The sequence below is a fragment of the Drosophila ficusphila genome, unplaced genomic scaffold (genome assembly GCF_018152265.1).
Source record: "Drosophila ficusphila isolate 14025-0441.05 unplaced genomic scaffold, ASM1815226v1 contig_791, whole genome shotgun sequence".
Classification (NCBI taxonomy): domain Eukaryota; kingdom Metazoa; phylum Arthropoda; class Insecta; order Diptera; family Drosophilidae; genus Drosophila; species Drosophila ficusphila.
Window position 1 is genome coordinate 8065138 of NW_025064737.1, and position 12297 is coordinate 8077434.

General features: G+C 42.7%; 1 protein-coding gene across 1 annotated transcript; it reads right to left on the reverse strand.

The window, feature by feature from the left end:
* Nucleotides 1–3439: 3439 nt before the first annotated feature.
* On the reverse strand, nt 3440–3859 carry LOC108087922 (glycine-rich RNA-binding protein 3, mitochondrial). The gene has a single exon (XM_017185507.1). It carries the CDS (start codon nt 3819–3821, stop codon nt 3486–3488), a length of 336 nt encoding a protein of 111 aa, XP_017040996.1. The 5' UTR covers nt 3822–3859; the 3' UTR covers nt 3440–3485.
* Between the last annotated feature and the right edge of the window lie 8438 nt (nt 3860–12297).

The window sequence follows — 12297 nt, forward strand, 5'->3', positions numbered from 1 at the left end:
AAAGCCCCCGATAAAACGGTCATCGTTTGCGGCCAAGTGTAAAATTTAAAATTTAATAATTAACAATTGTTTTTTAATTTCCTCACTGCGATCTAAGCCGGCTGCCCAAATTACTTTCCCCCTTTTTTCGGAGCTGTCGATCTCGGGATGCCCGAGATCTCTTTGTTAAGGCGATGATTAATGATGCAAAATTATGAACTCGCTTGTTCTGACGCGACTGGTTGGTTGGTTGGCCCGCCAGTTGTAAGTAGTTTTGTAAATCGGTTAAAGAAAAATGACTTCATTAAATTCATTAGCGCCCATGTGTGAAATTCGTTCAATTGGTTTCCGATGGATGGTTTCCTTTGTAACAGTTTGGTTTCTAAACGGGGGGCACTGTTCGTTTTTATGGCTCCATTTAAGGAGGCCGAATCGAAACCGCCTAATGACACCTTACACAGATCTCTCGCCCGCTTACCCTGCGATTTTCCCCGACAGCTATTTGCTCGGCCTGGGAAAATCAATACCCAAACGAGACCGGCAATTTTCCGGGAGTTGTGAGGGAAAAGCCAAGATAATCAAGGCGCGCTGCAGTCAAATGTGCCACATAGATGGATGGATTTGCCAGGTCCGCTGGCCGGACTCATGTGAGTCTGTGAGTCTGTCGGTCTGCCACTCCGGCCATAAGTCATCGGCATTGATAGCCATCAATCGCGACCGCTTTCCACGTTGCCAAGACCACAAAGCTCCCCAAAGTGGCGCGAAATCTAAGTACAATTAGTCGGGGGCTGAGTCTCTGTAGCTCAAGCTATGGCCAAACCTAAAGCTGAAGCTGAAGTTGGAGTTGTAGTCGCGGCTGAATCTGAATCCGAAGACTTGCCTCCGGGACTGGGCTATGGAAATCCATCCGAGTTGCCAGTGCCGCTGGGTTCGTTACCGACTATTACTCCAACGCATTTTCCAAACCTGGCCATTTTTCTTGGCGGCGGCTGCCCCGGCAACCGCAGTCCCCCTGCGATGCCCACGAACCGTGGCTTGTGGTCAGTCACTTTGTCAGTTGCCAGAGCCAAAAGTCTTGGGCCTGTCCGCTCATTCGCCCAGTCGGCCATTCGCTCGACGATGGCTCGTTGAACCTTTTTAACCGTTGCTTGGTCAAGAGTTGTTAACCATATTAAAGTGTTCAATGATTAATTACACGCGTCCAAGATTAATTGAAATCAATCAAAGCTGAAGTTAACTAATGGCAACACGTTTGTAATCCCCCAGCGCAAGTCCATTCTCATTTGGGGCTCTGTCTCTTTCCGTTTCTGTTTCTGGTATCTGGAATGTCGGGAGTCTGGACTCGAACTCCCACTCCCACTCTTCCATGTGCCTAGGTCCATCTCCCACTCCTCCAGCTGAGCCCCGCGAAGGAAACCCTAGAGCCACAGTAATTTTATTGGCCACATTATTCGGTTACTCGCTTTCGGTTTCCCAAGTTCCACTGTTGCGCATCTTTTGTGGATTCCCATGCTTAATTACAATTAGGGATTTTGTGGGCCATACGCATTAGTTGATGGATGTGTAGTTGGGAAAAGTAAGAGTATTAATCGGTGTGGGAATGGAGATGATATTGCTGGGATTTTTTTATAAGCAGAGATCCAATTAAATAACAGCTTCCATACTGGGTGTGCATTTGACCAATTCTAAAAACATACACAGATTAAAAACGTTGACTTGCAGTTTGTTTGTAAAAAGCAATAATATAAGAATCTTGTGTGGCTTATAGGGAAACTTTTTATTGGGATGACAATATATAAGATACGAATTACATTTTTGGTCAGAAGCCAAAAGAAGCTCTTTCTTACTTTTAAACTAACTATTAATATTTTAAAGCAATTTAGCAAGTTACGCATTATTAAGCTAAAATTGTCATGCCAGTTTTAATCCTTTTACAAGCTAACCCCAAAAGGTGTGCGGGCCTAATTAAAATGGAAATATTCCGTTTTTAATTACGAGGCGACTCGGCTTGGAAGTTGTATCAATTGCCCGACAGCCGACTAAGTTATGGATTACACCCCAGGGGCGGAGGAGGGGGCTTCCCCTGGATCGCTTACCGAGTTACACACGTGACATTAACGGGAGGAAGTAACTTTAACCGACGAGCGGAAGCAGTCAAAGGACATGCTAAACCGCTTCCCCCCACACACAAATACACACACACTAGCACACACACACACATGTGGTTAATTATAATTACGCAATTTTAATATCAAAACAAGCCAGGACGAAAAGAAAGAGAGGAGAGAGGGAAGCATGTCCAAGTCCTGTTCGGGGATCCGTGGAGGGTTGGTCGCGTTGAAAAGGCGAAAAGTGATGAATGAAATGCGATGATTTCCCGCCAGCGAGCAACCCCCAATGAACAGGTTGGGTTTTGGCCTCCTCACACCTCCCACCTCCCACCTCCCACCTTCCACCTCCCACTAGCCACAAACCACATCCACCCACATTGAGCCTTGATTGAGCATATCCGGTGGGATTAGAACGAGGGGTTGGCCCAGGTTCGCCCGATTGTCCGTTGCGGCTCGTCCAGCCAACCGAGAGTTATTAGCTTTTATGATATTGATAGAAGCCGATGTCTATTGACAATTAAACAATGACAGCACCACCCGAATCCCCCTCCCCCTCCATCAAATCGAGGGCGTACTGTGCTTTGGGGTAAGCCAGCGAGTTGGACGTTTTGTTTGCGCGAACCCCTCGAACCCACGATAAAAATCTATCAGTGGTTTTGGCCGCCAGTTAATATGCAGCAGGATAATTTACGCGGCTTTCATGTTGATTAGAAGGGGATTAGTACATCGTTGCGGGTGAGCCAATAAAACTCCGTGGAATATTAAGCGCATATGCTGCAAATTTGATTAGCTGACTGCTAAATGCCTAATTGTTAACTTGATGAATGGCTAAATTTTGCAGACAACTTGGTATCAAGTTGTATGAGCACCCTGACAGCCCTCAAATATTTACGTATTTATCTGGCTGTTGCTTCTGCAGAACAAAGACTCGTCCAATCCAGGCAGACAGAGATTGGCCCGCGGGTCCAGCTAATAAAATCCGAATGATAATTATGACAATCGTACGTGATAATTGCCGCAAGCCACGGCAAACTCCCACACAGGCCTCCTAATCTGGAGGAGGAGCTGCAAAGTGCCCCAAAAGAAGGCAAACAGATCGTGACAGGCAGCGGAACATAAACAAACACACCCTCCTGGACTTTTATAATTAGCATGGCTCGGGAGCAAGACCTGGAAAATGCACTAATAAATAAATGGAGATCTTCTGTTATTTATTTTTAAAATATTCCCCAGCACCCCAATCACGTCGTCGTTTTGGGTCACACACATTCATTTGGTCGAGGTCAAGTTGCGAGATAATTTGGGACTCCGCAGATCCCCGGCAAACGAAAAAACACACACACACAATCTAAATCTTCAGTCTTCGTTTATTTGTGGAAATATTAAGTAATATGTTTAGCCAAAGAAGGGACCTCCGCCGTAGAAGCGACGGCCATATCCTCCGTATCCTCCATAGAATGGTCGGCCAAATCCTCCGCCGTAGCCACCGTAACCTCCGAAGGGACCACCGAAACCTCCTCCGAATGGTCCGCCAAATCCACCGAAAGGTCCTCCAAATCCAATTGGGCCACCGAGGAATTGACGCTTGGCTCGAACTTCAGACTCCACGGCTTGGCCAATATCCTTTTCCACAGACGACAGATCGTTGGATTGGTTTTCAGTTTCCTCTAGGGAAACAACCAGGCTAAAAGCCAGACAAACAATCAGGCCGAACAAAATCGCACTACGCATTTTCACTTTCGATACGAGAACTTCCAATAACAAAGAAATTTCGGGGTTAACTGATTAAAGCCGGCACTTGTGAAGCGCTTTTATACTCGACTTGGCACGCAGATTCTAGCATTTATCGTCTCGATATTAATGAGATTCAAGAACAATCTAAACAAAACACAATGCCCACCAAATCGGGGAAACCTGTTCTAACCAGGTGACTAAATACAAACATCGAATGAGAATCCCACCGGCTTTTGCGGTTTCCTATTGTGCAATTCCAAAAAAATATTCCCAAACTCTATGACGAAATAAATAAATCTATAAACAGGTTCGAGCAGATATTTCGTGCTCTCCAATCAATGCAAATTTATTTGCGGTTATATTTGTTTAAAAGGTTTACAAGTTCTCAGGGGGTTCCCTTCTATTTCTTAATGTAAAATTTTGTCTGGAATACTTGAATATATTTAAATTAAATATTTTTCCTTGGATGCTAATTTATATAAAATATTCAGGGATGCTAAGCTTTTTATTGGGGAATGGTAGCATATCTAGCACAATGTGATGCCAAGTCTTAGGCCAACTTTTTCTAATCATGCTGAAAACTCGTTGGCAAGCCAAATTAAAGGTGTGAAGTGTTCGTCATCCCGATGTTGTTTACAAAGTATTGTTTTTTTTGGGCGAAACCACAGCGATGCGGAAATCGGGAGGAGCTGACAAAAAGCTGATAGGCTGCTAGAATCGTCTCGATTCTTAAGTAGGTAAACAACAACAAGTCTCTTTTTTGTGCTGACTGGAAATACCCCATGATCGGCAATCAGCAATCGTTGATCGATGATCAGTGCCCGGCACAAGCATATAAAATTTCCAGGGCACAAAGACTCTTCGATTCACTTTGATCTGCTTCTGCTCAAGTTGTCTGATCTGTCGCCCGTTTGCATGGCAATAAATCAGTGGAACTGCCGGGGGGAAGCTCCGATCGATCGACTTGGTATCAGTGTCGCTGTCCGCCTCCCTGTTCCACTTCCAGTCCCACTTCCAGGCCCATTCCTACACCCATTCCATCGGCACACATGTGCTGCCCAGACACTGTCGTCGCATTCGCTCTTCGATTCTCGATTTGTGTTGTTGTCATGTGATTTAAGGGTTCCGTAAATCACGCTTCTTGTCTAATTTTGTCTCGCTCGAGATTCCCGGCATAGTTGCCAACTCAATGGAATTATTTCTTCGTGTCAAGTGCTCCCCCCAAATGGCGATACCCCCAAAAACAACAAAAAAAAAAACAGAAACAGAAACAGAAACATTTTGCACATGATCGCGCCACTTCGATTGCTGGCAGCTGCACACTTGCAACTCGCAACTGTATCTGCAACTGCATCTCGAATCTGCATCTGCATCTGCATCTGAATCTGTAGCTGAATCTGCCATTTCAAGTTAACTCACTCCGCGCGAGGATCCTCAATCGAGCATAGCATTTGCAGACCTCATTGAGTTGTCTCCGCCACTTGCGGAAAAGGCTTTGCCACATTGTATCTCGAGTTGTCTTGCCAGACTCGTGGGCTTGTCAATTTGCATGCCGCAACTAGTTTGTCGAAAGGCAGTGAGTTCGAAGTATCAGGGTTTTTTGGGTGGGGCAAAGGCATCCCCATTGCTCAGTGGGAGGTAAGCCCCAATGTTGGGCCCAACCTGAACCTGAACCCGTAATTAATTTACATATAATTGCCGCAATCGGAACCAACATCAAATGACATAACGCTGTTCCCGATGACGAGCTGTAAATTTGTGATTATTACCGCTGCGCAGCGGGGACATTTAGACCACAAGCGCCACCCGACACGCCCCCGTCGTCATGAGCCGGAGGTAATTGTGTGTTCAGCCCGCTGTCCATTTGGCTGACAGGTGAAATGGTCTCCGCAACAGAAACCATTTGGCGTGCCATCAAAACAATGGCCGTGGCAATCAACACGCAATGGAGAAGTCGCCGCCGCCCCACAACTTTTGTTTGGTGGCTCTTTCTAATTTGGGAATGTCACCGATTTGACTGACGTCCAATATGATTTAACTAACTTTTGTGACACCAATTATCGTGTTGGACTTTTTGGGCCACTCGATTTGGACAGGTGATGTCAGCGCCAGTTAACTGGCTTTCGTGCGGAAAGACTTCTCTTTCATTTCCGTTGAATAAGCCCCCCCTTTCAACATCCAGCAAACATAGAACAATGTCGAGAATTTAAATTTAATTTCAACCAAGAGATTTATGAATATGCAAGGAATGGAAAATGGAATAGGAAAAATTTGCACATTTCGATACGCAAATAAACATTTGAATTTCCCCCACCACTCGCAATCTTTTGTCTGGCCAAGTTTAATTTGGGATTTTTCTCTGGGATTACGGGGTAGATTTTCGCACTCGCATTTGTTCGCTCCAGTTTGCACAAAAGATCTGTCCCATAATCGAGATCGTGATCGTGACGTGGGTCTCCCATGCAGCTGGACGTCTCCCAAGTTCGGTGGTTGCACTCCAGACATTTTCTCGGCTTTGTCTTGTTCTGGGTGAAAATTTACCTAAGATTTCCCCTGATTGCATGTGAATATTTGATGATCGGTTTTGCTGTATGCAAAACATGTTTGCAAATTTTTTAAGTGTTTTTTTTTCTCGGCCCCGCTGGGGTGGTAAAAATCTGCCCTGTTTTTTATTGTTCTTTGTTCGCATGGTCATAATAAGGCGGAACGTGTTGTAAGGCTGTTTGCTCGCCAAAAAATTGATGGCCTAGGGAGCTGGGATGGAAGTGACCTTAATTAGAAGATGTTGACCCCGTTCTTCGGAAGACTCTTAAAAACTAGTGGAAGTAGAAAAAATAACAGAGGATGCAATGAATTTATTTACTTATTATACTTTGGCTGTAGTACAATAACACAAAAAAATAGAGACTTAAAAATAAATCTAGAAGTAGCACATTTCAAAACATTTTTCATGTTCTTTGCTTATTCGTAAAATTATTCTTAAGTATAAAAAAAATTTTCAAAAAGCTGATACAAATATCTTTAAAAAAAATATATTGATTGCTTTAAATGTACATCAAACTTCTAGGGATAATGGATTTTGGGACTTTACTCCATTTTCTTTGATTACTCTCATTATTTTTCTTTCCCGCCAAAAGAAGTAACTGCATTCTGCCACCCAAGGTAAGGCTCTTATTCAAATCCCGAACTTCACGCCTAATCAGCGAACTGGACAATGGACAAATGCAAATGCTGCATACATTTTTCGAAATTGAAATCAGAGCATTAACACGGGAAAACTAGAGGAATTCTTAAGAAAAACCGCCCTCCTTCCCTCTTCGTTCTCCCCTTCCAGCGTTGATCTTTTGACCTTTACGGTTGAGTTCCTTAACTCGCCAGACATGCAAAATAATGCATATGAGATTGCATATATAGTCGGGCGACTCTTGGGCGACAATTTTTAGGGGTGGCAACCGCCTGAAAGGCGCGCACTTCAGGAAATGAAAAATGGGATAAAACTGACCTTTAGTTTTCAGTACAGTCCTATTGAAATTTCACTATAATCCCAAAATTTAATTTTAATTTTTCTGTATATTTCATCCTTTTGAATCTTCACTTTAATTTTATATTTAATTTCAAAGTTTCTTCATCTTTCATTTCCTCAGCTGTTAAAGTCATAAATGTCATATTAATTGCGATTTTCCATCAAACGATCATAAAACTCGAGATATCAAGTCTGGTAATTTGAAAAACCATTCGAAATGAATTTTCCTGCCCCATCGGCCAACTCAGGTGCCACATTTCCCCCACTTGGCTGCTATCAAATTTACGAGTTCGAGGCATGAACCCTTTTAGGGCAACTTCACTTGAGCAATTCGTTCGGGGAGGTGAAACTCCTTTCGGGGTGGAATTGTCATCCTCCAACTCAAGTGGAGATCGGTTGAGGATCACCCGATGTTCCATTCGCTATCCGCTGTGTTGACAGAATACTTTCGATGGAGCACCCACATCTTTGGACCGCGGAGCACGCGCCAACTTCAAACTGCAGGCCGGGCCATAACTTTTTCGGTTGTCAGGCGTTTAGCTACTTAAACACTTAAGACGGCATGCGGGCTGGTTCTCCAGATGATTTGGCTGCCTTAATTGCATTTCTTCGATTCCACGCATGCCACTCACTCAACTACTTGGCGCTCCATTTCATTTTCGGCGACATGGGCCCCTCTTTTCTCCCCGTATTAGTAAATTTATTTGGTTTTTGGCAGAGATTTCGTCTCTGGGAAAATTTATTAGCACATTAAGATAAAATGAAGTCGTTTGTGCCTCCACGCTCCACGTTCCACGCTCCACTCGATCTCGCGGCTGCCTCGTCTGGCATTAAATTTTATTGCCTTTTTTGCCCATCCCGTCGACGGATTATCGCGCTGTCCAACTGCTCGCTTCATCTCGATTCGGCTCCTCCTCCTCCTCAGAAGCATTTGGGGAATTCTGTAGTTTGGGTGTTTTGAATAATGTCAAGCATCTTTATGCTAGATTTATTCCGGCTAAGCATCGCTCAGCCACTCCGATGTGGTGGGGCCGCAGGTGCGGTTTGCTTTGGGGGCATTAAGTATGATTAACAAATGAGGTGCAAAAGACCATTAAGCAGATGGATTACAACTCAATAATGAGATCTTCAAAAGTTTATAACCAAAACTTATTGATTCCAATTCATCGAATTTGTATCTTAAATTATTTCATACTTTTAGTACTCTCTGTAATCATAAACATTCTATTAAAAAATGGATTCTGTGGCAGGAATACTTTTAGATATGTGGTTTTCTGATCTAAAGGAAAAATTATTCATTTCTTTTTCCAGCTTTATTATATAAACTTTTTTTGATAGTTCAACATGTTAATTATGGTAACCCATTTGCAAACAGTTTTACAATTGAAAATCTTAAAATTTGTTAGGAAATTGAAAGAAAAATCAGTTGCCATTTCGTAAACTACATAAGCTGCATTTATTCTTGAATTTAGTTCCCACTAAAAATTACTCCACAAAAGTCTGTTATCAGTGCTGTACCAATCTATAGTATTCCCAACTGAGGAGGTATCAATTAAAGGGTTCCAGTCAGAGCACGCAACTAACTGCTTCAATTAGGAGCTGCCAACATAAACCACAAAGAACCGCAGTCACTGATTAAAACTTTGGTCCTGTGGTCCTCTCGCAGTTGCCACCCCGCGAGTCCTGGCATTCCCATGGAAGGATAATGCAGCGAGTTCCGCTTAGGAAGTCGGACTTCCTGGAACGGAACTAAAAAACTGCACTTCATCGAGGGGGAGGACGGCGAACCGTCGAGCGCTGAAAGTCGCGGGGGTGAACTGCTCCTGTTGTCCTGTTTTGACCACCACTCCCGAGTGTCCTGCCACTGATTGAGTGCATGACTGACCAAGTTGACGGACTCTCGACTCTCGTTGACTGACTGACAATTAAGTGACACACAGCGGAAAATGCGCTGCATGCAACATCAAAGCGGCTGCAGTTGTCAGGCGTGTGAAACGCTGACTAGGAGATTTCCATGCCAAACAGGAAGTTGATGTTGCCACAGGAAATGTGATTTGTAGTTTTCCCTCTGCTTTGCTCTCTTTTTTTTCATTTTTATTTTGATTAAAATTTGTTTGTCCTGCGACAGGTGAGACGACGTGGACGGCAAAGCACCAAAGAGCGCAGCTGACTTTTCCACATCGATTTCCGAGCAGCTTTTTTAAAGTCCTTGCCGGGCCAGACGCCATTTTGATGGCAGCCAGCCAAGTCAACGATCCAGCTCCTGGCTCCTGGCTCCTTTTTTTCCCCTGGCTGCCGCCTTTATTTGACAACTCGTTCCAAATAGCACAAAAGCCAAGCTGACATGGATACACATGAAAGTTGTGAGCTGCGAGTCGCGAATGGATTTTTATTTCATTTTTTGCCCGCTTCTCTCATTTCCTCAGCGGCTTTCATTTCTCCTTTTTTTTCTGATTTTTATTTTTTTTGGCGCATGTCCTTTGGCGGCTGCGACTCAAAGGCGGAAGCAGCGGTCTCATGTGTCCCACTGTCCTGTTATTTAAGCAACACTTAAAAAAAATGTTTTTTAAATTTAAATAGTTTCGATAATGTAGGTGAAAAGTTGTTCATTAAATTACAATTTTAAATATTAGATATTTAATTTATCAAAATTACAAAACTTGTTTTTATAAAAGAAATAAAGTTTTTCTTTCCTAAATTAAACTTGTTTTGGTTGTAAGTTAACTAACACGTTCTGTTTTAAAATAAAGGCAACTAAAATTTGTTTTACAATTAATTTATTTTTTTTTATTAAAATGTAGGAAATATAAAAAATCTATAATTCTCAGTTCATAGAACTTAAAGTCCGATATTTTTGTCAGTGCTTTATTGCTTCTGTTACTGTGGTTGGTTTTTCATCGCTGGGTGTAATCAACATTTTCGCAATGCTTCTGTCTGTTGTCTGTTTGTTTATCAAAAGAGTCAACTGTGGCAACCTGGTGGCAGACCTCCCCTCTCCCCTCCCCCTTACTTCCCCTCCCCCACCTTTACCGTGTGTTGAAATTTTCAATTTAATTTTCTCCGCTGCCATTTCACTTTGTTTGCTTTGACTTCGTTTCTTTCTGGCTTTCAACTTCCTTTCATTTCTCTTTTCAGTTCTTTTTTTTTTTTTGATGCATGACAAGACGCATTTGACAGACGACGGCTGCACCTACACAAACCAATCCGAAACACAGATATGTCCTCCTGCCAGGATATTCGCATGCAGAGCAATGAGGAAGCACACGCGCTGCTCATTTGTCTCGTGTTTTTTTCCGAGCACAAGAAATTGAAGTGTCAAAAATTTTGACACCTCCGATTGTGCCCAATGACGGATCGGGGCTAAGAAGGAACGCATATGGCAGGGATTAGCTCATTGCAAGTCACTTGGAGCCCATTCATGGTACACATTTGCAGATCAATAGGATTGCCACCTTTAAAATAAAAGAATCATGTGAATAGCATTAAATAACAGTCAACTCGAGATATTCAAAAATATTAAACAGATTTAAAAATATAATTCTTTTGTTTGCTTCAAGAAGAATTTCCCTGCATTATTAAAAATTACTTGTTTATTTAAAATAAATATATGTTAAAATATTTAAGAGATAACCAATAATTAAAACACACTTTGGCTTTTATATTCAAAACTCCTGGATGTTGATTACAGGATCGTTTCAGATGAACTCTTTTCTTCGATTCGCAGCCATTCAAGGGAAAGTCGAACCCGGACGTCAGTATCCCTAAACGGGGCAAAAGGGTTTCCCTCGGGTTGCTGCAAAGAAAAATTATTATTTTATGCAGATTCTGGGTGAGCGAGTGTTATGTTGTTCGAGGGAGCGACAAAGATTCATTCCGTGTCATCAGTCAACTTGATAGCGTAATTATATAGCATTACAAAAACACAATAAGAGGAACAACCCGATCCGCGGCCGAAAGAAGTTCAAGTGGCAAGCGAGCCCGCAGCCGTGGAAAGTGTTAATAATAATGATGATGACGACGCTGCCGATGTGGAAACTGGATGCTGGAAACAGGATATTTTCGGCCGAATAATTGACTGCAGTTACGCGCCTGTTACGGCCCAAACTCTCCGACAGTTTATTAATTTAAATGTCACCGTTGCCGCAGTCGCCGTTTCGCTGGGAAGTTGCTTTTACATCCCGCGCCGATGTGAAAAGGTGAAATTTCAAACCCAAACAGTTTCTCAGTCAGATTGCTTTTGGTTAACAAAAACCAACTACGATTTATCTTCATTAAATTGGGGATTTTAACGAGCTCGAAATCTTCCGGAAGTGCTCTACCTGCAAATAGATTTCGAGAGTGAGTTGTTGCCGGCCTAGTTCAAAGTTTAAGCCCGTCCAGCAAGAAGTGACAACTTGAAATTGGTCTTATGATTTGGTTCCGCAACTCCAAGAAAGCCGAAATTGAGCTGCAGGTGTCAACAAACCAACTAAGGTGGCCTGGTCAAGTGGAGGCCATTAAAAGAGCGTTGGGCCAGCAGTTAAAGAGCCATAAAAAGACGGGAAATTTCATGTGCAGAGGTGATTTGGACCCAAAGCATAATGCCGTTTAAATAAAATTATAAAAAGTTTTTATGGTCCACACGAGTCAACGGACAAAGTTCACTTGAAGAGTTTATTTCTTCGTAGAGAAAATCTTTCCTCACCGGATATAATAATTACCTTTTTCAGGCTTCCTCTTTATATAATAAAAATGTAGTTTATAAAATCATTCTGGGTATTTATACATTTATCTGTATTTAATTTGTCTCAACTTTTTCCAGTTAGCTTAGTTTTGTTTAAGCTCCGCCATTAACTACTCGATGAAACTTTTATCGAGAACCGTTTTTCTTCATTCAGATACATTTCATTCGCTTGCTGCTCGCCACAAAATGGCCACCCATTCTAGGACTCAACACATGCGCCCTGGACA

Coding starts and splice junctions, on each gene's coding strand:
- LOC108087922 (XM_017185507.1), bottom strand. CDS start 3,821: ATGCGTAGTGCGATTTTGTTCGGCCTGATTGTTTGTCTGGCTTTTAGC.